At 42.6% G+C, this 25,884-nt stretch overlaps 1 protein-coding gene across 3 annotated transcripts in view; it reads left to right on the top strand.

The window, feature by feature from the left end:
• LOC105830827 (tubulin polyglutamylase TTLL5) overlaps window positions 1-25,884 on the top strand; it is a 239,101-nt gene that overhangs the window by 180,064 nt on the left and 33,153 nt on the right. For all 3 annotated transcript variants that reach the window (XM_036286732.1, XM_036286734.1, XM_036286733.1), the window contains 2 exons: window positions 1,497-1,692; window positions 9,626-9,788. In XM_036286732.1, coding sequence (XP_036142625.1) covers window positions 1,497-1,692; window positions 9,626-9,788 — 359 coding nt within the window. The remainder of the gene's footprint in view (window positions 1-1,496; window positions 1,693-9,625; window positions 9,789-25,884) is intronic.

Below are 25,884 nucleotides of genomic sequence, written 5' to 3' on the forward strand. Positions count from 1 at the left end.
AAAAGAATTGATCCAATTTTTTACATGACAACTTTCATAAATATAAAAATTAGTAAAGAGGCACTTTTCAAGATTATTTATAATATTTTGCATGTAAATCATAAAAATTTTTTATATATATTTTCCGAGATATACATAAATAGAAAGAAATAAAGTTGATAAATTTGTCTTGTTATATGTATAAACAGATGGAGTATAAAAATATATCCGAAAATTTTATGACCTGAAAACTATCTTCTAATGAATATTTTATTAACAAATCAACAGTTATCAGGTCCATCAGTAAGACTAATAACAGGCTTGTGAAATTCAAAATAAAGTATTGTTCAAAATAAAGACCATGTAAGCCAACGCAAAATATTCGTGTTAAGTTATTTATAAACAAGATAATTACATACACAGACATTTCATATCCGTTAAGAATTAGTGTGTTGTTATAATATTTGTATTATCGCAATAATCTTATATTTACACGTTTTATTTGGGGTGCGTTCCGTTTCACGTATGATACATATGATGCATCGTTCATCCTTGTTGTTTGTCAAACGTTAAACAAGGATGAACAATGCATTATGCGCATCATGCGTTGAAACGGAACGCAGCCTTGGAGATGGCATGAACTTTCAAGGTTCTTAATACAACGTGAAATTTCTTGAATTTAGTTGATCGGATTATGTGATCGTAAATATTTCACAGGAACTATTAATAGATGAGAAAAGAACCATGTTTAGGTGCATGTAACACTTTTTTGTTATATGTGCATTGAAAGTGGTTTCTTTTGTGTCACTTTTCTGTGGATAAAGTGATTAAAGAAAGTGATTTAAAAAAAGTGATTAAAGTATGCTTTACAGCAACATCGTGGCTGCGTTTAGAGAACGCGTTATTTGTACGATTATTATCTAACACTTCGAAGAAACATTTTTAGCGATGCTAAATTAATGATGATGTCATGGGTAAAGTAAAGTTATTACTAGCACTATTAACATGCGCATCTAGTTTTCTTAATTACGACACTTTTTTGTTTATTAATCCAAAATTCGTGTATTACGTAAAATGCATTAATACTAATTTTAACTATTTTTCTTATAAATTAAAGCTCATTCACTTTTCGCTAATTTTTTTTATTTTAATAAACATTATTCTTCTTTGAATGAGCTATGACTCATTTTATTGCCATTTCGCAGTTGTTGCTATCTCATAAGTTAAATATATGAATATTTAAATTTTAGACTTTTATTTGTGTGGTAAAGGTAGATAAAAGGTAAATATATTTATTTGAAACAAAGTTGTACATTATGTTAAGAAGTTGTATATAAAGTAGATAATATTTTGTTAAAATTTATATTTTTTTGTTACGTTGTAACATATAAAACATATTGTTACGTTGTAACTTTTATAAAAAGAAAGTTTGCAAGCTTGATACTATTAAATAAAAAACCGTTAAATAAAAAAAATAATGAACAGATTGCGAACAAATGGTTACGTTTTTGTTTTAGTATAGAAGAGTACAGTCTGCGGAAACATTACCTCAAGAAAAAAAAAAAATTAACAGAAATAATAAAAGCAAAGCAGGTTTAAGCTCAGAGCAACAACGAATAGTAGCATCTGCAAAAGCACAATTCGAGAGAAGAGGCGGATTCGTCAGAATATTTCCAAGTCCGAAATCTTGGGAACTTTATTCACAATATTTAGGTAAGTATAATTTTATTTGCAGTATTAAATTCAATCCATATAGCATAGAACTCAGTAAGCAAAATGGCATTGATATAAGATTATTACAATACTATTTTATGACATGTAACGTTTTTTAATATGTGGTTGTTAACGTTATTTTTAAAAATATGAGTAAAACAGTATATTGTGTAACAAGTGTGGAAAGTCGACCATTTCTCACGAGTGCGGGGAGTGGACAGACGAGCCGAAGATGAGTTTTACATATTATTTTTTATTACAAATGCATAGAAATTAGCGGAGGTGAAAGCGGATTTAGGGAGGAAGACGGAGGATTTACAGAAGACTCTGCCACCTTCCTACAAGTGAAAGAAACATTAGTTTTGTATAAACAAATAAAAAAATTATATTTAATACTAATATTTATTTTTATTTCATATATTCAAACATTTTTTTACAACTTTTGTGGCAAAAAATTTTTTGTAGTTTTTTTTTGCAATTTGCGATCTTTGAACCCACATAGCACATGATATCATTAGAATATCCCGTACTCATACTGTGAACATACATACTGTATATAATGTACTGAGAATATTCTTATAATATCTTCTATAATATATCATTATTTGTATATATTATTAGAACAGACCTGTTATATCTAAATTAGTATATTAATTATTTCTCGTACATTCTTAGAATTTACTTTTGCAATCTAAATATCTTTTAATGTTTAAAGTTTATTTTTTGCGTTAAAAAATGTAACGTCATTAAAAATGACGAAATAATTTCTTTATTTTGATTACCGTACTGTAAATATATATACCGTACATAACATATATACTGAGAATATTGTTATAAGATCTTCTATTTTATTTATATATATATATACCACATAGAAATGAAATCTCCAATAGACGTCCATTACACGTCTGCCATGGAAGTTTGAACTTCCAATAGACGTCCATTAGACGTCCAATATAGAGCCATTAGAAATCCACAGTTCCGCATTGCGTACGTCTATTAGACCTCCATAAGACGTCGTTAAAGAAGTCTATTAGACGTTGTGTGGATTATTAATAGAGGCTTCACGGAACCTCGATGGATGACTGACGGATGTTTTGTGGATCATTAATAGAGGCTTCATGGAGCCTCGATAGATGATTGACGAAATAAAAATTTAAAATAATTTTTTTTTTTATTATTTTTATCAAAAATGGGCGGGCGTGCGTGCGTGCGTGCGTGCGTGCGTGCGTGCAAACCATTCTCTGCACCACATGGGTTTGGGACTTTCCACGCAAAACTTTGTGGTGTACAACTTTGCGGTGTACAAGTTTGCGATGTGCAAGTTTGCGGTGTACAACTTTGGGGTGTACAACTTTGCGGTGTACAACTTTTATGTGTTTAAATGAACGGTGTACAATTTTACGGTGTACAACTTTACGGTGTATAACTTTGCGGTGTACAAATTTTACGTGTCCAATTGCACGGTTTACATTTTTATCGTGTTTAAATTGTAATTTGTCCAAAATTTATTTTTTCTGTGTACAAAATTACTGTGTCTAAAATTCTTGTGTCGAAATGAACCGTGTCCATTTGAAACGTGTACATTATTTTGTGTCCATTTGCATCGTGTCCATTTGCACTGTGTCCAATTGTACTGTGTCCAAATGAAGGCCACTCAAAAAAACAGGTTGTCGTTTGAACGTCCTGACGAGGAATCCCTCGAAGGTCGGCAATCGGGCGAGAAGTGGAAGCCTCGAGAGCCGAAGTCTTTTATGAAATCCGGATATTGTAGCACGGGTGCCGTCATCAACTTTTCTTTCAATGTATCGAACGCTATCTGCTGTTCGGTAGTCCAGACGAATTTTTTGGTTTTCTTAATTAGCTTCGTCATGGGTTTAGCAATTTTGGAAAAGTCGCTGATAAATTTTCGGTAGTAACCAACAAGTCCGATGAAGGATTGAATATCCTTGCGTGGTTTCGGGAAATCTTTTATGGCCTGCAATTTTCCGGGATCGGGTGCTATCCCGTCCTTAGAAATAATGTGGCCTAGGTAATTTACCTCTTTTCGTAGGAACTCGCACTTGTAGCTTTAGATTATCAGATTGTAGCTTTAGATTAGCTTTCTGTAGGCGTAGTAGCACTTCTTCTAAGCGCTTGTTATGCTCCTTTAGACTTGAGCCATATATTACAATGTCATCTAAATATACGGGGCATCTAAGTCCTTGCATTCCAGTAAGCACTGAATTCATTAGCCTCTAGAATGTGGCTGGCGCGTTTTTAAGTCCGAACGGCATCCGATTGTACTCGTAGTGTCCATACAGTGTCGAGAATGCTGTTTTCGGCTTATCTTGCTCGGTTATTGGTATCTGGTTGTACCCTGACGCTAGGTCTAGCGTCGTGAAATATTTGACGTTTCCTAATTGGTCCAATATTTCATTGATATTTGGCAGTGGGAATGAGTCGCCATTTGTCAGATCATTCAACTTCCGAAAATCGATTACTATTCGGAGTCGTTTTCCAGACGGGTCAGCTTTTTTCGGCACAACTAGTAGGAGTGCGTTCCACTAGCTCGTACTAGTGCGGATAATGCCATTTTTCAGCATTTCCTTTATTTGTGTATTCACTTCCTCCTTATGTTTGGCGGGGAGGCGATACGGTCGCACGTTTACCGGCGCGGCGTCGGCTCGCGTGCTAATCTCGTGTTTCACCGTTGAGGTGCACGTTAGAAGTTCTCCGTTTAAATAAAATATATCCTGATATTTGTTGCATATCCTGTTGAGTGCCTGTCGTTCCTCTGGATTGAGATGCTGTGTACGTAATAGTTGTCATATGCGTTCTCCGCGGGGAAGCTTTGTCTTGCAATCCGTTTCGGAAGTCACGACATAGACGTGTTACATGATATCTTCTTCGATATCTTCCACCGTAACGATCGGTGTGTTGATTTCCACTGGTTTATCCGTGGTGTTAATTATGCTTATTGGGCACATGTAGTTTTTTTGGCTCTACCATGCATCTTCCAATATAGATGCCTGGCAAAGTTTCTTTGGCTCGGATTACTCCGGTTTTGTTTCGGTTCGTTACTGCACGAACGATGGTTTCACTGCGCGGTTTCAAAACAAATTTATTATATGGTTTAAGTCGCAGGGTGACGTTTTCTATGGTCACCGTTTTATTTTTATAATCGCATGATATATGCTGTTTGCGCAGGAAATCGAGGCTGATCCTCGATGTCCAGCTGCTCTCGACTCGTGACGTAGGTCCCTTGGCCTTAAATTGTAGTTGATTTCGTAAATGCACCTTCTTCCTGGCAGTCGGATCTCACCGCTGCCACCAATTTTGTTGTACCTTGCGATGCAACAAAATGATTTTGCCGTACCTTGCAGTGCGACAAATAATCTTATTGTTCCTGTATCCTGTTCGTTGCTGCCTTAGGAGTAGGAACTCGCGAAAGGAGGCTTTCGTTGGCAGGGTCCTCGAGTCACCAACACACTTGTTATTAATAATTAACAAACAAAGTATTTATTCTCTGTAGTTACAAAACAGTTCTTTACATTTGCGATCGGCGAAGGTGCCGTGTCGTTTTACTCAGAGGTGATAAGATACGGCGCGCGGCTCTGAGATAGCGCGCTGTATATTCGCTCGCTCGAGATGCGTTGTGACTAAGTCCCGAACTCTAAGTTCGTATGCTAATCTCACGGGCCGTATGTATCGGCTTGATTGACTATCACTAATCCCGCGGCCCGCTGTCCGGCAGCGGCTTAAGTAGTAACGCGGATTTGGTATAATAGTGGGGCAATGGGGCCCTCCCCATGACCATATATGGTCATAACCTCGCGCATTCGGCGCGCGGGAAATATTCGCGAGCTTAGCAACAATTGCCAAAACGCAAATATGCATTTCCGGTGGCATGATCGTTGCTAAGCTGAACTTCGCTAAATTCCATGCGATGCCCGGTGCGTTGACCGGTGCGATGGTCGGCCGGCAGCGCACGAGGCATGTTATTTGACACCTCGCAATAAGAAGCCTTCCTTGGCAAGCTATTCTAATATCTTTTATATTTTAATTTTAACATTCTATATTATATTATATTATCGGTTGTGAGTGCTTTGCTCACAACAGACCTTCTACTAAGACGTTATATGAATGTTTTACGTATATTCGGTATACGATCACAGTACATTCAGTATGAGAGTAGAATATTTGCACAATATCCGGTGCTGTTTGGGAAAGGGCATGAAAAGGATGACTTTCGATGCGCATGTAATAAAAAATAATATTTTGAAACTGTAATGTAATATTTAAGAATATTACGTTATGAAATAACAATTGTTATGAGTGACACACTCATAACGATAAGGTGTCAGTAACACGATGACGTAAGTCGGTCAGCTGCAGTCAGCATCGAGCGCATCGCGCGAGGTTTCGCGCAATCCGCTCGACAATTAGCGCAATGCTCCTTAGACAGCACTTGCTGTCTAAGCAATAATTTGGAATACTGACCGATTTACGCCCGCACGCAATCCTCCCCTTCTTTCGATCCAACTACCGAATTATCGGATATATAAACCGGCGAAAGAAGGTGAGGATCGGGTCAATTCGAAGTAGACAAACTAAGACTACACACGACACTCTGCTTTGCGGGGTCGTGTATCGCCGAGATAACTTATACTAAATATACAACCACGACACTCTGTCTTGCGGGGTCGTGGACAACAAGTTCCTAGACGCGACACTCTGCCTTGCGGGGTCGCGATCTAACTATTGTAACTGAATACAAGAATAAAAGTGTTCAAGACAAATAACGGTGTGTGTGACGAAATACCTTCCTCGCGAGATCTCTGGCAGCGATCCCAAAATCGTACTCACAACGAGGGGTACAACAGTGGTGGCAGCGGTGGGATTTTGCACTGCCAAAAGGAGGACCACAACAGTGGTGGCAGCGGTGAGGATTTGCACTGCCAAAAGGAAGATCCAAGAGGAACCAAGCGTCACCGAGCAATCAGCTGTACAGGCCAGGAAGCCAGCCACGCCGGAGCGTACATAGCGCGTCAGCGATAAGAGTGAAACTCGAGACGACGCCGAGACCTACCGCGACAAGGCTCAGCTGATCGCCGCACCATGCAGCTCATCGTACTTATGTAAGTCCGACAAACATTAAATTGTAACGCGAAACAAGCGTAGGACGACATAAAACTGTAACACGAATAGAGCAAAATATCGGTTGACCCCCGGTAACTGCAATTACCGTAAAAGAAATAGCTAGGATAGCTGCTGTAATTCAAAGGCATACGAATGCAAACGCACTAGCGCAACGCGACATACGCGATATTACAAAATAAGCCGTAACGCGAACTCAGCACGCACGCTTATAACCAAACGTAAATGTCCACCAAGCAAAACATTGACAATATGGACACACGTTCATTAACGGGAACAGACGTAGCGGGACGGTCGACACGCTCTCCGTTACATGCGTCACCCCGCGTAATTCGAGAAGAACCCGAAAAAGAAGCACAAGAGCTTCAGGACTCACACGAGCAAAATGGAAATACACCGGCAACGCCACAAATAAATAGGCGACCGATATACCCCATGGAGAACATGCTCCATGAGTTATTAATTGAAATTCGCAAACTTCGTTCTCAACTTGGAAATCGAAACGAAGTCCACTCTCCGCCGAGGAAAATGGCCAGGAATACGCGACGCCTTACTAGCCACACGCTAGATCCTTCACATGGGCGATCGTTCAGAGATTTACGGCACCAGCACGGATCACACATCCAATATTCAAGCTTAAAAGAAGCACGAAATATAATCCCCGAGATTAATAAGACTTCGAGGGATTGGACAACTCAACATTATGAAACAATCGCAAAAGCGAGCGCAGAAGGAAAGGTCAAGAGACCTAATCCACGAACCAATGGACACAAGAAAGAGGTCCAAACTGAATCTCAGCAGAATAATTATAAACCGACTCCCCAATGCGTAAAGTGTGGGAAAACTGGTCACAATGAACGAGAATGTCGAAACAGTCGACATGCCAAACAGTTTAAATTACCGAGACCGAAAGGACGCTCTCGCGTAAATACATTAAACGCATACTGCGATTACTGCAAAAAATCCGGACATGCCCGGAACAAATGCTGGAAATTACACGGGCACCCCAAAAAAGAAGGTGACCCTTGGCCCAAAGAAAGAGCCAAAGACAATAAAAAGGCTGAAGCTAAAAATAGCAAACATAAGAATAAAGAAATTAAAAAGTCAAAATGCTCGGAATCAGCGAATAGCAACAGCGATGAGAGTTCGAGCGATGACTTGAGTTCGGCGCACACAGCCGCAGCGTATCAAGTTACGCATGTAAAGCGAGACGCACACAAAGACAGCGGACTTGACTTACAATTAGTCACGCTTCCAATACGAGAGACCAAATCAGGAAAAATCGACGCGTTATTCGATTCCGGAGCCACACTCTCGTTGATAAAAGTAAAAAATTTAAAAGGCGAAATCAAAATACGCCATGAAAAAATAGCTCTCGTCGGGATAACAGGCCACAAGGTCTACACAATAGGAAAAATACAGGCGACCATCGAGCTAGGCAAGCATAAGATAAAGCATCCAATGTACGTCGTAAAGGATGATATGCCATTAGAATATGATAAGACTCTCCGCCGCGGGAGATCTAAAAAACTAGACGCAAAATGGACGGGACCCTACGTAATCACTGAGAAACACTCAGACGCAAATTATACAATAAAAAAGGGCAGGACGTCAACACGTGTACACACAAATAAACTAAAACCGTTCATAGAAGCATAATGAAAAAGAAAGAAAGTAAAACCGAAACGAGGAGAATACCTCAAAAGAAGACAGAAACAAATTTTATAATAGGGCACCCAAAATTAAACATTCTATTTTGCGCATAATTCGTCATTTAAGTCAAAAGAAAATTTTTTTTACGAAAGATTGTATATACGACATCCGACACCTTGTAATGTAATTATTGTAATTATTATTGTAATTATATATAGTTTATAAGCGTCGAAAAAACGAAAATTGTAAACAATCTGACGACGCGATATAACTATAAGCGAAAAAGCGAAAATTCAGAACCCTCATTTTCTTTTTATCAGGGGGGAGGGATGTTATGAGTGACACACTCATAACGATAAGGTGTCAGTAACACGATGACGTAAGTCGGTCAGCTGCAGTCAGCATCGAGCGCATCGCGCGAGGTTTCGCGCAATCCGCTCGACAATTAGCGCAATGCTCCTTAGACAGCACTTGCTGTCTAAGCAATAATTTGGAATACTGACCGATTTACGCCCGCACGCAATTCTCCCCTTCTTTCGATCCAACTACCGAATTATCGGATATATAAACCGGCGAAAGAAGGTGAGGATCGGGTCAATTCGAAGTAGACAAACTAAGACTACACACGACACTCTGCTTTGCGGGGTCGTGTATCGCCGAGATAACTTATACTAAATATACAACCACGACACTCTGTCTTGCGGGGTCGTGGACAACAAGTTCCTAGACGCGACACTCTGCCTTGCGGGGTCGCGATCTAACTATTGTAACTGAATACAAGAATAAAAGTGTTCAAGACAAATAACGGTGTGTGTGACGAAATACCTTCCTCGCGAGATCTCTGGCAGCGATCCCAAAATCGTACTCACAACGAGGGGTACAACACAATTCACAAAAACATTTATGAAATATTATGTCATAAAGTTCATGAAATCCACATAAAATCAATATTTTAAAAAATTGATTTAACTTTCCTGGCTTACTGAGAATACAATATTATTTCAGCAATATTACAGAAACATTGCAAAATTGCTGCAACATTAGTAGAATATTCTGTGCTGGAAAATGTATGCAAAAAATATTAAGATAAAAGTAATATGCGAGTATATCTAACAATTGATTTATTTATTCTGTGTCTTAGATCCAAGTACAGGTGCGCCAATGATATCGGATCCGCTTGGTCCAAGGAGATTGCCACAACATATTAATACCAATTACAATTTAATGTTGCATGAACAATTGTTTCCTACGGCTAATCGTGTTACTGGTTATATTATTCCGGAAGTAACAGACAGATTATCTAGGTATGCATTATAACTTTTTATTTTGTATGATACTAACCAGAATTTGTCATTTTTGCATATACTTATTACGAAACTATTAACTAATTCTTACAGATAATTAATCCTAGAACGTAAACTTCCTTTTTTTATCTCAAAATCGTAGATTACATTATCGTTTTTGTTGTAAAAAAAACGAGATTTATATAATACAATATTGACTTCAGTCCAAAATGTTTGGGAAGGAAATAACTTGCGGTACATTTATAACCCATCGTGACGGGCCCAGTTTGAAGTAAAAAAAAATAAGTTTACCGTTCTAGGGTTAAATAGGACAATTTTTTATGTGTAATGGTGCACGCGTAATTGTACCACATACGTCGAACAACCGACGCGTCGTCCATCGCGATGAAGAGGCGCTCTGCGCCCCATTTTAATCGAGCCACACGGTATACGCTCACACGACAAGCATAGCCGCGCAACGGCTAAGGGGCCGCGCAAGCGCACTACCACGCACCAAGCCTCGCGCACCCGGTCCCCGCATCGAAAAAGATTGAACGCCGACAAAAGGACGTCGCCTTAAAACAATGTGCGATTTGTTTCCCCCACTGCTTCCCCCGTTCTATCCTTCCTATGAAATTATTATTTTATTATAAAAAGACAGAAAATATTATATAGGCAACAGATTATTTACAATTTGATTAATTACTCTCTGGCGCGAGAGGATGATACAAAATAATTTGCACGCGGGTGCTGGATTTCGATACAAGAAATAATTCTTGAAAATAATATACGGTAGTCGCTTCGACATAATATCGAGCCGAATGATAGCACAGTGACTCGCTTAACTAAAGACGGATCCGGAAGGAAACAAAATCTGGATGGGATCCAGGCAGGAGCGGAACGGTTTTAAATGATTTCTGGAACAAAACGGAAACGGGAATATTATTGTACACGGTAATCACGGGTTACGAATCAATCGAAATCTCTTATTTAGCGGTCCGTGGGGTCGGAGGCGGAAATCGCGACGGGCTCCGAACAGGCACGGATCGAAATTCAACGGCGGGAATTTACATCTGGTAAACGCAATTTTCGTGTTTCGGTCTGGTCGCAACGGTTCGAAAAAGACGCGTCGCGGTCTAATTGCAACGGTACGAAATATACGCGTCGCGGTCTGATGTGGTCCGTACAGAAATACTGGTTCTGGCAAGGGGGGCTTCGCCCTCCTCCCGCACCCACCCCGTCCAAATCGCTAACCCATGTACTATGAAATGCGGAATTGTATCGTGTGCAATCTGGTCCGTGTGCAAACGGGTCGGTGCGCAATCGGGTCCGTGTGCAATCGGGTCGGTGTGCAATCGAGTCCGTGTCCAATCGGGTTTGTGTCTAATCAAGTCCGTGTCCAATCGGGACTGTGTCCGATCGGATCTGTGTCCAATCGAGTCTGTGTCCAATTGAGTCTGTGTCCAATCGGGTCTGTGTCCAATCGAGAAATACTACTGTGTCCAATCGCTTATGTGCGCAATCGGGACAGTCCCGTCTTAAACACTCAGAGGAAGTGTCATCCCGTATTATCGCGCGAGATATCAAGTGACACCTCGCGCAAGGCCGACCGGCCATCACACCGGTCAACGCATCGGTCGAGACTCGGAATTCCACCGATCTTAGCTTAGGAACGATTACGCCACATTTCTTGTGGTAATGCTAAAATCGCAATTTAGCGGTTTGTTGTTAAGCCCGCGAATATTTCCCGCGCGCTGGATGCGCGCGGCCATTATCGTATCGAGTTGCTCCTCCAATTGACACTTTCCGTGAACTATATAAACGACTGCCGATTGATGGGCAACGGATCAGTTATTAATTATTCATGCTCATACCCATGTCACGTGTGTTCTTACTATTCCGGGTCACACAGACCTCAATACGTAAAGACTCAATTATACTTATACTACATAGCGACGAAGCGTCAGGCGAGCTATCAAGTTCTCGCCGAGTTTTATTGTCACACACATTCAACACGACGCGGCATCATCGACGACCGCACGCGTTGAGAGCCAATCTGTACATTATACAGAATAAACAACGCTTTTTATATAAAGACGAAAGTGTCGTTACTTGTGGACCTGGCCCTCGCAGTACTTCCTCCGCGAGTTCCAACTCTTTGGGCAGACACGATCCCGAAATTATCCTTGTTGCACCGAAAGGTACAACATAACAAAAAAAGTTTCATAAATACGACACATAATTATTCAGTATAGGAGTATATCAGATAAATTTGCAACTTTCCACATGTAGCGAGGTCCACCCCCCGTTTACAGAGGGAAACGACGTCCACGCTTGTACTTTACCGCAAGTGTTTGCGACATTAGATTTGAAATTGTGGCCAAGTAGCGAATTCAAAATGTTTGGGTTCAGTTAGGAAAAAATACGATGAAGGAGTGCAGGGGGAGGGCCGGAGCTTTTCCCCGTCCACGCGTTTTCTAAGAATAACCAAACCAATTATATGTTGCTATTAGGATAATGCGAAAACATTAGAAACGAACAGTGTGGATCTTGTTTGGCGTGGAAAGTCGCAAACCCATTCAGCACTTTTACCGTATTTATGAAATGTATATTTTTATATGAACACATGACAATAACAGAATCGTACTTACAAGGGAACGGACAGAACTGTCCCTTACCGATTTTAATGAGCTTTGGATATGTTGTAGAACATGAAAAAAATATTCGACCCATATTTTTTTTAGTCGCGTATCTCGACGTTAGGGGTTGAAACCACCCCTCGAAAATAATGCATTTATTCGTTTTTGGCGAATATCTTTGAAAGTATAAGATTTATAAAAAAAAGTTTTATACAAAAGTTTTATGACATTTTATACTCTTTACAATAGTATATTTAGATTTCTCAAAAATTTCAAGCTTTTTAAATTACCCCTACATAATTACTTCTATATAATTCATATAATAATATACATATAATTATATTACCTTTATTATCAGAGTGTGCTATGTGGATATAGTGTAAATAATATAATTATGCACATTGTTATTGCAGTTTATATTTTATATTTCTCTCTTGATATTATATACTTTGTTATATTGTATTTGCAGTTTTAAATATTAAAAAAATATTTTGTTTTATATTAATCTATATTCGCATTTGTAACAATAAAAATATACGTACGCACATACGTATATGTATGCTACTTTTGTTATATGTTGTCACGACTTTTCCTGACCGGGAAAGCCGCGAGCAAAAAGCAGCGAGACCGATAGGGTAACCGGTACCCCCGATGCCGTGCTTGTTGCGCTCGAATCTCGGCCACACGTTATCACGAGAATTGTTGGGCGCCAGACGCGCTCGACGACGCGTCAATTCGCGAAACTCGTTACGCCAAGGTGTCCTCGATCCTCGCGCGACAATCTCGACCAGCTCTGCCTAACGGTAGAGGGGCGGGGTGAATCGTAAGGGAGCAGGCGAATGCGGTAACACGAAGTGGTGGACGACACACTAGAAAAATAGACTCCGAACGTAACAAGTAACGAACTTTATTAAAATTAATAGTCAGACAGAAACAATAATATCGCGGGACGCGGCATGCGGCGTGCCGACAATGCGGCGCCCCGGCGCGAGGCAAACCAAACAGAAACGCGAACGATACGCGGGAAGCTCCCGCGGTAGGCACGCGGCCGACAAGGACAGACGATGGAATCTTCCGCGCACATGAATTCCGGACGTTATGAACGTGCCTACACTCCCGGCAACTAAAGAACGCGACCACGTGTCTCGCGGGGGTCACACAATAATCGCCGGCCGCTACCGCACTACACACCGTCGCGAAACCGGAAGTCCCGTCCACCCGCTACTCGCGACGCGATACTCGCTCGCGCGAGGGCTTTGCGGCGCGCACGGTCGAGGGGAATCTCCGACGGAACCCACGCGTCTTCACGATCGTCCTCCCCGTGGCTCGGCGCTTCGGCGTCCCGCCCGCTTGCATCCGATATATTCCCAATTAATGACACGAACGTATGACCGCCCTGCGGTCCACGCGAGTCACGCACCAACACAAAAGCGGATGCAGAACGGGCCCGGGAACACCTCGCCGGCCGGCAACCGCTCACAGTAACTTATCTTGACAGGCCACCTCACCGATAATGTCCTGGCGACGTCCTCCCTCGTCTCCAGGCTCGTCCCTTTGCCCTGGTTGAGGCCTCGCACAAGCCACACCGATACTTCACCAGGGACACGACACGCAACTTAACGGCGGGGCCGTTCGCACGCAAAAGCGGGGTGGATCGCGGTCGATCCCGGATCGACGCCGCGACCCCCCGTCCAGTCATGCGCATTGTTTCCGCGCCGCGACCCAATTGCTGCAAGGCACGCAGTCCTGCGTACGCAGGGACGTGCGCGCCGTAATCCTTCCGGGGGCCTCGCAGGCCCCCGCAAAATATTCTTTCTCCCGCTGGGCCATTTCCCGAGCCGGGGCAGCGCACGCGGGGACCTCCGGTCCTCTTGAGAGGACTTGACGCCTCCCTCGACGCGTTTGGTCCCATCCGGGCTCCTCCACAGCCCTCCGGGACGTCCCGTCGTGGTGTCGGCGGGCACCGCCGCCTTAGGCTCCGGCCGTGGCTCTCCCAGGGCCACGCCGAATTCCCGTGCGGGCCGCGTGCTCGTCTCTCCCGGGCACCGGTGGCGTCCTTCCTCCTTCCCCGCATCGTCGTCGCTCTCTCTCCTCCTCTCTCGCTCTCTCGCCGCATTCCATCGGAAGACGGCCGCCGCGCAAAGAAATCAAAAATACAAGAAATTAATACTACGCTCGCTAGGTCTGTCGCGGTTCCCCATGGAGATCCCCTCTCGCCTCTCGCCTGTTTTCCCCGTACGGCGCGAATTCGCAGCCTGTGACGGGGGAGGAACGCTGCTATCTGTTGCAGCTGAGCTACCACGTCACAATGTATATATGCATTTATACTTTATACCATGTAATACGTTGGGTATTATGTAATTAAGATTAATCCATTTTTGTTCTAATATAAAAATATATGCAGGAGAAACAGTTATTGAATCTGACGCGACTAAAAAAATAACGCAACTTCTAGAGCGGCGCCTATAGCACGAGATTATCATTTCGTTTTGCCAATAATTGAGAATGATGGAACCCATATATTATTATACACTCAGTCGAAAAAAAAGCGGTACACCTAAAATTTGTCAAAAAATCACTAAACTTCTAATGATGATAACTCCGCGAGTATTAAAGATAGAAAGGTTTCTAAAAAAAGAAATTAAAGCTTCAAATGTCTACTTTAAGAATCGATTTAGTAAAATTTTGCGTAATAATTGTTTTTTAAATGGCGTATGACAAAGCGAGAGCATGCGAAATTGAAAAATATTGGTCCGAGTTTGCGACGATTCATGGCGTGAGGCAAGTATCGCAACTTGATGGGATAAAAAGCATGCGATAGTACAGAGTTTCCCCTTCAAAATGCTTTTTTACTCGTCTCGATACGATGATTTTTCGCTGAGATATGCGCATTTAAAGTAAAAAACTGCTTTTTTATTCAAATGAGCATATCTCAGCGAAAAATCATCGTATCGAAACGAGTAAAAAAGCATTTTGAAGGGGAGACTCTGTACTATCGCATGCTTTTTATCCCATTAAGTCGCGACACTTGCCTCTTGCCATGGATCGTCGCAAACTCGGATCAATATTTTTCAATTTCGCGTGTTTTCGCTTTGTCATACGCCATTTAAAAAACAATTATTACGCAAAATTTTACTAAATCGATTCTTAAAGTAGACATTTGAAGCTTTAATTTCTTTTTTTAGAAACCTTTCTATCTTTAATACTCGCGGAGTTATCGTCATTAGAAATTTAGTGATTTTTTGACAAATTTTAGGTGTACCGCTTTTTTTCAAATGAGTGTATATGGATGGATTCGGCTTTTAATGCTCTTTAATTTTTGTCTTTACAAAATTTTCAAAATGTTGAAAAAAAAGGTAAATTAAAAAGTTTGAAATTTTAGAAAAATCTAAATATATTATTGTAAAGAGTATAAAATGCAGTAAAACTTATGTATAAAACATTTTTCCATAAACCTTATATTTTCAAAGATATTTGCCAAAAACGAAAAAATGCGTCATTTTCGGGGGATGGTTTCAACCTTTAAACGTCGAGATACGCAGCTAAAAAAATATGGGTTTAATATTTTTTTATGTTCTACAACATATCCAAAGCTCATTAAAATCGGTGAGGGACAGTTCTGTCCGTTCCCTTGTTAAACTATAGGAATTCTTATAGTCAGTATTAAGAGATATCTCAAGATATAAACATGTGATATAACGAGTTTCTCCATTTAACCAACAATTACGAAGAATTAGTGCGTTATCTTTGTGAAAATAATTTAATTAGACGAACCATTGAATGTCCGCAATGTAAGAAGACTCTTGAAATAGATTATGGAAATATAACGTTATTTTATTCGACTGGGCATTACAAAGTTATTCGTAGACAAAAGAAACAAAAAAAGATATGCCATTTCAAATTAAGCCCATTTAATGGACATTTTTTCCCGTCCACTAACATCTCCTTCTACTTACAACATGTGAAAGTCGCTGCTTTACTAAAATATATTTAAAATGTACATCTCTACAAAATCCACGCTGTTTGTTTTCAATGTTTTCGCATTATCCAAATAGCGACATAAAATTGATTGGGTTATTCTTAGAAAACACGTAAGCGAGGAAGAAGCTGCGCCCCCTTAGTTTACAAAGAAGGCAAACAACGTGAGGGACGATGTCAAAAGCTTTACTAAAATTAAAAAGGATTAAAATAATTTTTTTCTTATCGATACCTCTCTGTATATCATCACACATTCGGAGTAATGTAGTCTGAGTACTGAAACCAGCACGATAGCCCGACTGCCTAGGGTCGAGTAGGTCGTTCTCACTAAGAAATTGTTCGATCTGTCTGTATATTAATATCTCAAAGACCTTGGAGAGTTCTGGAAAATTATGAGGCGAGTGTCTGAAGGAGTGAGAGGCGTCCGGATCTTGGATAGAGATCGTATACGGCCACGCTTCTAGGGAAGATGAAAATAAGAATGACGAATGAAGCCATTGAATAATGTTAAGAGAAATGGAGCAATGCAAGGAAGAGCTTGCTTGAGACAAAACATAGAGGTAGCATTAGATCCAGAGGAGAGAGAACTACCTGGAGAAGCCCTAAAAGCGTCGAATAGGTTGACTCAAAGCGATGTCACTTAGAGAGAACGAAAGTTGTGTTTCAGGAATAAGAGATAGAGCAGAGATAAAATCTGAGACGGTACATGCAAGCACAAAGTTAGTAACAAAAGCATAAAAACGGTTAAGCTCATCTGCAGGGAAAAAGCATAAAGGAGAAGCTTTCCACATTTTTACAAAGTCATTGATATTGGCGAGAAGATTATATTGGTACTCTTGACTCTCTTGATATCACAATTGAGTTTGTTTCTCTCATGTCTGTAGATCACGTAATGCAAGAGACAGTTCCTACGCCTGTTTGTATAAGAAATTGCGGTTTCGGATACAACGTTTAAGATCTGTATCTAGCTATAGTATTGATGGTTTATTCGCGACGAATGATCGAACTGGAGCATGCTGATTGAAAGCATTTAAAAGTTTGCGGTAGGGAGTGAGTGAAAGCATCGACCTCATACGACGAGGCAATAAGGCTCAACAGTTCAAAATCATTAAGAGAGTCTCGAGAAAGTGCAACAAATTTTTTAAGATATCTTTTGACAAGTAGTTGCTGTTGTGTAAGAGAAACATCAAACTATAAGCAGCAAACTATAAACATCAAAATATAACCGTAAATTTTTTTATGTGATTGACTACTGATAGCCGCGGGATTTAAGGTTTGAGCGGCGGACTGGTTGGGTGACGAGACAGATAAATATATACAACGGTAACAGTTTATTGCAAACAGATAGATCCTATGCTAATATAATATATTTCTCTACGCTAATATATTACAGAAAGTTCTCGTTTCGCGAGGTGCGCAAGTAGTAGCTATGTTGGCGATGTGAGTCGCGACGCGCGTGCGCCCGGAGTCTTTGCAAGCAATGTGACGTTGCGGCGGTGCGCACGATGCGTGCGCCGGTCGAGCGGTGCTCGGATTGGTGGTGGCGGTCGATCGCGGTGAGCGCGGCGCTCGGGTTGGTTGCGGCAGTCGATCGCGGCGTATGCGGCGCTCGGATTGGTCACGGTAATGCGCGGCTGGGCGATACGGCGTGTTTACGGTCCGATCAGCTGTCACCTTCGACCTTGGGATACCCTTACACAAACTCTACTTAAATACAAGTTTGGCTGGACGGATTCCTACGATTACGAATGTGGCTGTCTAATCCAAGATATAAATCACATTTTTTGGGTATGCCCCAACCTTTCACATGCCAGAGTGAGCTTATATAACAAACTATTTGAACTAAAATTATATGCCTCTTTCATCGTTGAATATTTAATTGCCAATTTGGACAAAAAGATCGCCAAGACTATGGTCAGGTTTATAGTAGAAGGTAAAATTAATATTAAAAAATTTTTTTTTTTATAAAACAACATATATTAAGAGCTAATGATCTTGTTGAGTCGCATGCCGAGAGACTATCTTTATAGGTCGGAAGGTGAGACTTGTCATTTACACGTAATTTGAAAAGAAGAGATTCTCCATTAAACAAGAGTTTAATTTTGAAAATAAGGGCACAGTCTCACCCTCATGACTGTTGCCCTCCGAAATCATTAAATCGTGGTACTGTGTCCCAATTGGGACAGAAATCCATTGGGCGTAAGAAGAAGGAGAAGAAGACCTTCGACCATCCCGCGAGGATGGTCTTCCGCGGCGTTGGTTTCCCCTTAATTCAGGGTTCCCGAAGACGGTGTCGGAAAGCAGTCACTCAGTTTGCAGACCGGGGTCAGGTTATGATCGGGGCGATGTGGTGCTGTTCAATACGCGGCATCAGGAAACACAATCAGTGCATGCTAATACGGGAATCGGATTTGAGATTATGTGGCACACGATGCGTACACTAGGAGGCCAGGCTCAATTCGCCAGGAGGATCAATCCGCTCAGTACGCTAGACCGGAGAGATCTGATTTGGCATCGGTGGAGGGCTTTTATAACCCTAGTTCGGTGGCAAGAGGGATAGGAACGTGCAGAGAAGCTAGATGTGCGGAGGGCGTCACGCAATGTAGAGGGGTAACGGCTCTGTATTTACTGCCTTAACGGCCGTGTAGGAACGGCACGTTACAGCAATATCAAGTAAATCGTGACCGGCCATGAAAGGACAATCAGACTTGCTGAAAGCATGCAACTTTTCTGGACTACCGATCGTGATTACATCTAGCCAAGAGTCAGAAGATGCAGTGTGGAAAATCGCATTTGAGTCAAAATGTGTAGGGATAAAGAAAAGAACAAATCGCGTAAGTAATTTGCTTCGAAGCAATCGCGTAGAAGATTGCAATTTAGATCGCTAACAATAATAATATTTGATAGACGTGATAGAATCGAATGAGCGACGCAGAGAAATCATGAAGGAGTAGACCTTTAGGTCTATTGGTCGATAAACGGATGAAAATAAAAGAAGCGGCGAGCTATCAGAACGCAGATCTAAAATGATATATTCTGGTGAGTTAGTAAATGCACCTGAAGAAAAAGCCAAGGTTCATGCTTTAAGACTTAAAGTTTAAGTAACTTGTGTATACAGCAAGCTACACTTCCACCTGCCTTATCCACTCGATCATTGCGTACAATAAAATAATCTTTAATGTTAATCAAATCGTCGGAAATGTTCGAATGCAGTCTCGGAGATCGATATCACTTGATAAAAGTGTCAATAGAAATAGAAACGGATAAAATCGATATGATCAAGAAGAGAATTCGCGTTGAATTGTGCAATTTTGATCAACGAGAGCTCACATATGCCGAGACACGGCCTAGGAAGCACAGGCAGTCAGACGAGAAGTGCCAGGTCAGCATCCGAGTTGATGAAGATGACGGAAGAACCGTCTCTACGTCTGATAGAGATGCGCCCCGATCTGACCCAGACATACCTCTAACCTCTTACTCTAGCCTTGTCCTTTGTTTGACGTAGTAAATTATATTTATCAGCAGGCAGTAACTCGTTGACGTAGATATTACCATGATGCTGAGAATCAAATACATTGCTGATAGGCAAATTGCGTATGGCACGCTTTTTATTGATGATAAAATCTTTAATCTGTGATGACTTAAGAGTGATAACAAACGATTGCAAAGAAGGTTCGGGGTCAGACAGAGAGACGGATGATCACCATTGGACACAGACCTTCGACCCATGTCACAAACATCCAGAACATCAGTAAACAACTCAGGCACACCAAAAAAGCACACCATCACGAACACTTTCTTAATGATCAATTGCGGGCTGTCAGAGATATCGCAGGGGACTCCCGCAATTATTATCTCGGTTGAGTTGTGTGAAGGCTGCATTCAAAGAGCAGAAGCCTTGAGTTGCTTCAGTTCCACCATAAGGCTCGCATTTTGTTCAATTAACTAATGCAGAATTACATCGTGCTTATCGACTTTTTTATAAGCTTTGGCAAGTCGCCTTGTCAGCGATATCCTTGTTAGTCGCCAGCTCATTTTTGATAAACCTATCTATCTTAGCGTCAAAAGCATTAAGTTTCGCGAGAATCTGCTGTAGTATCAGATTGGCATTAGAATTAGTATTAGTAAATGAAGTCTCATTTGTCGCCGCAGAGGGAGATAAATTCATCGTTGAACTGTTCAAGGATAGATCGTAAATTGGTTGTAAAATGGTTGAAACTATTGACGCAATAATCACTCGCAGACTTATATTTTATATGTTTTACCGCATCTAGGGTGAAAGACTTTAAAATAAACAGAGTACATCAAACTGTCGCCTGCAACAGCCTTACTACACTTGTGATTCTTTGACGACGGCATACGGTAGGCAGCAGCAAATCAGAGGTGAACAGCAATCCACGCAAAGTAGTGAGGTCAATCAATGATGGTGATTCCGTCGTCGGTGCATTAGGAACACCCGCATAGGTACAGCCACAAATGAACGGCCAATGGTCCTCAAAGATCACAAACGCACCAGTACCGTAGAGAGAAAACGCGGGACGTAGACGCGAGAATCAATGGCGGACAACAGCTCTAAGATCTTCCTCGATGCGACGAAAGCAGAAAAACCCAGAAAACTCAGCAAGAAGAGTGGTGTCAAGCGTGATAGCTAAGACAAACGGCCTGGGAAAAGAAGTTTCCGAAGAACAACAAGCGTTAGAAAAAGTGTACACAAATAGAACGATGCGAAATCCGTCTGATGATACTCACGTGGACCCAGAGAGAGAGAGAGAGAGAGAGGGGGGGGGGGGGAGACTGACTGACTGACTGACTGACTGAGCATTTATTGGTGTTCTAGGGCATAACCCTCTAAGAACAGTCATTAAGTGTACATAGTTAGAGGCGTAAGTATCGTACATTAATATTAATAGTGAACATACGAACTGGTACAAAGATAGATATGATCATAAAACATTGCGCATAGAAGTGATAGGCAGAAAGCTAAATGTTACATAATCAGAGAGATACGCATAAATATGCTACATTAGTAAACATAAGAAATAGTATAATATGCATACAAGTAATATAAGCAGAAAAAATAAATATTACATAATTAGAGAAAAACGCATTAGTATAATACATTAATAAAATAAAATAAGCGTGAGAATCAATACAATATGCGTACAGGCAAAAAGAATATAAGCAATATATTTAGAAAGAAACGCATAGGTATAGTACATCTATAAGTTAAAATAAGCATGAGAGAAAGACCCAACAGCTAGGCTCGTCTCCGCTCATCCTGCAGCAGATGGTCGAAGAGTTCCCTCCGGAAAAATCCAGCAGAATCCATTGTTCTGAGTGAAGCAGGAAGGGAGTTCCACAGAGTGGATGCAACATGCTAGAAAGAGTGCTGAAAAGTGTGGAGGTCCTACAGCGCGGAAGAGCCAGATCTGTTGCTCGTGAGGCATATGCTAAGATTGACCGTCGTGCCCACCAGCTCGATTTGAGTGCCATCAAAGAATAATTGGATGTCGTGCGCTTTTAAAGCATTAATGTAACGCGTACTGCCCAGCAGCAGTGCTTTGGTTTTGCTTACATTTAGGGTCAGACCGTTCAGACGTAACCAATGCGCAATGGCAACAATGTCCTCCCTGATCTTCTCCAAGGACCCCTGGAGTTCACTTGGGGAAAAATGTCGGTAGATCTATAAATCCTCGGTGTAAAGAAGATGGTAGTGCCTTATAGAATGATGTAGATTGTCAATAAACATTGCAAACAAAAGAGCCAAGCACCGAGCCCTGAGGTACGCCGGTGGAGACTCTGAACAGTGAGGAAAGACCATCAGGTCCACGCTGAGTTTTATCAGCAAGATAGGACTCGAACCAGCGGAGGGTAGCATTAGAGAGATGTAATTTTGAGAGCTTGTAAAAGAAGAGGTCATGTCATACAGAGTCAAACGTCTTCGAAAAATCGAAGAGGACCAGCAAAGTGATCGACCTCCGACCTCCGATCAACAGCAGCTCTGATGTCGTCGGTCAGTTTAATGAGCGCAATTTGCGTGCTATTATCGCGCCGGAAACCGGTCTGTAGCGTATCGAGCAGATGATGATATGCAAGGTGTGCGGTGAGTTAGTCAGATACGATGCGTTCTAGCACCTTGGAGAGGAAGCAGAGGAGCGAAATGAGTTGAAAATCAGAAACCGAGGTTGGTTTTCGACTTTTGGAAGGGGAATGACATGGGATTGTTTGCAAAAAGACGGGAATGTGGAAGAGTCGAGAGACAGGTCGAGGATAACTGGAATAGTAACAGGGAGGCTATCCAGAAGGAGACGTCGGCTTATGTCGCCAGGCAGAATTTGAAGAGCGTCTACGGAGGGCCGCGAGCAGGATGCAGGGAGTGATGTAAGAGAAATAAAAAATGGCGGGATCGGAAATAGAAAAACGGGAGGAGCAAGGACAGAAAGATCGCGTTGATGATGGAAAGAGGCTTTGGTGTGAAGAGGACGAAATAGAAGCAGAATCAGGGAAGAGAGGGTGAGGGGCAGTGGTGAAAAAGATGTTAAGGTCATCAGGAGAGAAGTTCTGTGACAGGCGTGAAGATCCTGGCCTGGCGAATTCCAATGCGCAAAGCTCCGATCATAGACGGGCGGGAGTAGGAGATGTTCTGAGTCGCTCTGACAAGTAAGCATTTCTAACAGCAGAGATGTTGAGACTGACCTCATTGCGCAGAGCAACGAAGATGGCTCGATTTGCCGGCGAGAGATGTCTAAGATGTGATCTCCGAGCTGCATCTCTCCTGCGTATGAGGGATCGTAAGGACGCGTCGATCCATGGAGCAGGAGGTCGCCTTACACAGAAAGAGCGAAGAGGGACGAGGTGATCACGCGCATCTGCAAGGTATTCAGTAAGAAGTTTTACCTTACCATCCAAGGAAGGAGTGAAACGGATGGCGAACCAGTCACATGAGACGAGCAGATTATGGAAAGTTTCCAGATCAAACCGAGTATAGTCACGGACAGTGATGCGATGGATTATTAGATCGAGAGTGACAATGAGATCGTGAGCTGAGAGGAAAGAAAGCGGTTTCTGCGAGAAAGTTTTTACAAAGGAGCGATCACTCACCAGGCAATGGTTAATTCGAGTGTGATGGTTTCCCGCGTGGTGGGTACTGAAGAAAGGAATGACATAAATATGGTCATATGTACAGAAATCCAACAGTGCCTCGGAATCGTACGTGACACGGTTTAGATCTATATTAAAGTCGCCGATGATGACAGCTATTGGGTATGCAGTTTTTCAAACTCAGCCTGAAAAACCGCAAGGTGCCCCACCTTCGGGGGCCGGTATACTAACGCGAGAAGAAAAGGTCGACAACTCTCAGAACTAACGCCCACGATCAGATACTCCGACTGAAAACAATATTGACCCGGCGATGACGCGAGGATTTGCATCTTAAGACCAAAGCGCACATATAGGCCAATCCTTTCTCCGCCCCTACCAACTCTGTCATGGCTGATAAAACAATAACCGTGAAGGTCAGTAAAAAAATTCGGCATGTGTGGCTTAAACCAGGTCTCAGACATGGCGATTATGTCGTAGGTATTTCTAGCAAAAAAGTCTAAGAACTCCGCGAAATGGGGGAGAAAGGACTAGCAATTTACGTGGCAGAACCGTAAAGACCCATGGGCGGGACCAGCAAGACGAGGTGCGAGTGGACGTCAGTTTCTATGGGATGGCTATTTCAGGATGGCTCCCGAGCCAGCCGCAGGCTTAGTAGACCTCGTCGAAACAGTCGGTCGCGGTACAATGTTTACAGGACGCCTATCCCGCCGATCCGCCGCAAGCGATGCGGGGGCCGGCACAGTGGACGGCATCGGTGGTGGCCGCAGGGATCGGCCAACGGCATCAGGAAAAACATCGAAGCCGTTAGAAACGCCAGGGACAGCGGAGGCAGGCGAGTCGCTCGGCCGGCAGGGGGGGGGGGCTCCGCGAGGATGTCCTAAAGGTGCGTGAGATGACGAAGTAAGATAGGTTTAGCAGCTGGATGCTACCTCACGCGGACGCGCCTGTTCCTGACCCATGCGTGAGACAGGCGCCCCTCCCCGACGGCGCGCCTCGCCACACCGAAATTCCGCCTGAGAGCGGTAGCCTCTCGTTCAACTCAATTCGGGAACCAGCAAATGATTCGAACATCGCGGATCCATCGAGGACGCCGTGGGCTCTCTTGCCATCAATCCATCTATTTCTGATAGTGTTGAAAGCAAGGCGCACAATGAGGAGGCACGGACGATCGCCCCCCCCCCCCCTGAATTCGGAAACTCGAAACAATATCCCCCAGACACACGGCGACGCTCAAAACAGAAGCGATACCAGCAGCAATGGCGGTCGGGCTCTTATCAGGAAGGTCACGAACGCCGAAGATAATAAGCTCCGTAAGAGTGAGTCCCAGATGCGCACAGTAATAAACGAACACAGCAGGCTGAGTGAAACGGACACAGTAACAAATGCGCACAGACCAAATGCGCACAGTCGCAAACCCATGTGGTGCAGAGAATGCTTTGCGCGCGCGCGCGCACACACACACACGCACACACGCACGCACGCACGCACGCACGCACCCCCCACACACACGGGGGGTGTACAGGGGGGGGCTTCGCCCCACCCCGTTGGTAGGGGTGCCCTGAGAAATCGCAACCCATATGGTAAGTCTGTTGATTACTGTGTCCGTTTGGTCTGTGTCCGTTTGTTGCTGTGTCTGTTTCACTCAGCCTGCTGTGTCCGTTTATTACTGTGCGCATCTGGGACGTTCCCCTCGGTAAGGAACCTATTCCGCTCCAAAAATTCAAGGCGTGCGACAAAGTCAGGCGTAGCGGCACCATTAGTGGCCCGAGACGAGAAACCTGACTCCAGAGCAACGACCCGTCCCGTGAGAGCAGTCTGTTGGTCCTTGATTTGCTGTGTAGATACCGCCAGAGCGTCAGTCCTGGCTGAGAACGGATCCGCACGAGCAGTGAGGTCGGCGATGGACGAGGCGATCCGCTGTATGCCGGCCTCTAGAGAGGTCAGTTGCGACTACGGGTGACAAATCAACGAGCTTTGATTCGACGCTGGCAACTTTTTCCAAGATCGAGGACTCGATGCTGACCATCCTTTCAACGAGGGTGGAGATCAGTCCCCTGAGCGAATCCATCTCGACACCGCACAGTGGGCGATCAAGATTTTGTCGGATTTTAATAAAACTTTATATATATTATATATAGATTTTTGAGGTCGCTAATAACAAATACAATGTCAAAATTTAAAAATTCATAATGGCGGATACAATGTGGCGACTAAAATTAATAAAAATTGGTCCGTTTCAATGTAAAACTGGCGGCATTTTAGAGATTGCTAATAACAGATATGATTTTAAAACCTAAAAATTCAAAATGCTAAAATTTCTAATATTGTGATGCCAATAAAGCGGACACAACATCTTCATCAAGAAATGTAAAAACATGGCAATTTTAATGTAAATTTTT

The sequence above is a fragment of the Monomorium pharaonis genome, chromosome 5, assembly GCF_013373865.1.
Source record: "Monomorium pharaonis isolate MP-MQ-018 chromosome 5, ASM1337386v2, whole genome shotgun sequence".
Classification (NCBI taxonomy): Eukaryota; Metazoa; Arthropoda; class Insecta; order Hymenoptera; family Formicidae; genus Monomorium; species Monomorium pharaonis.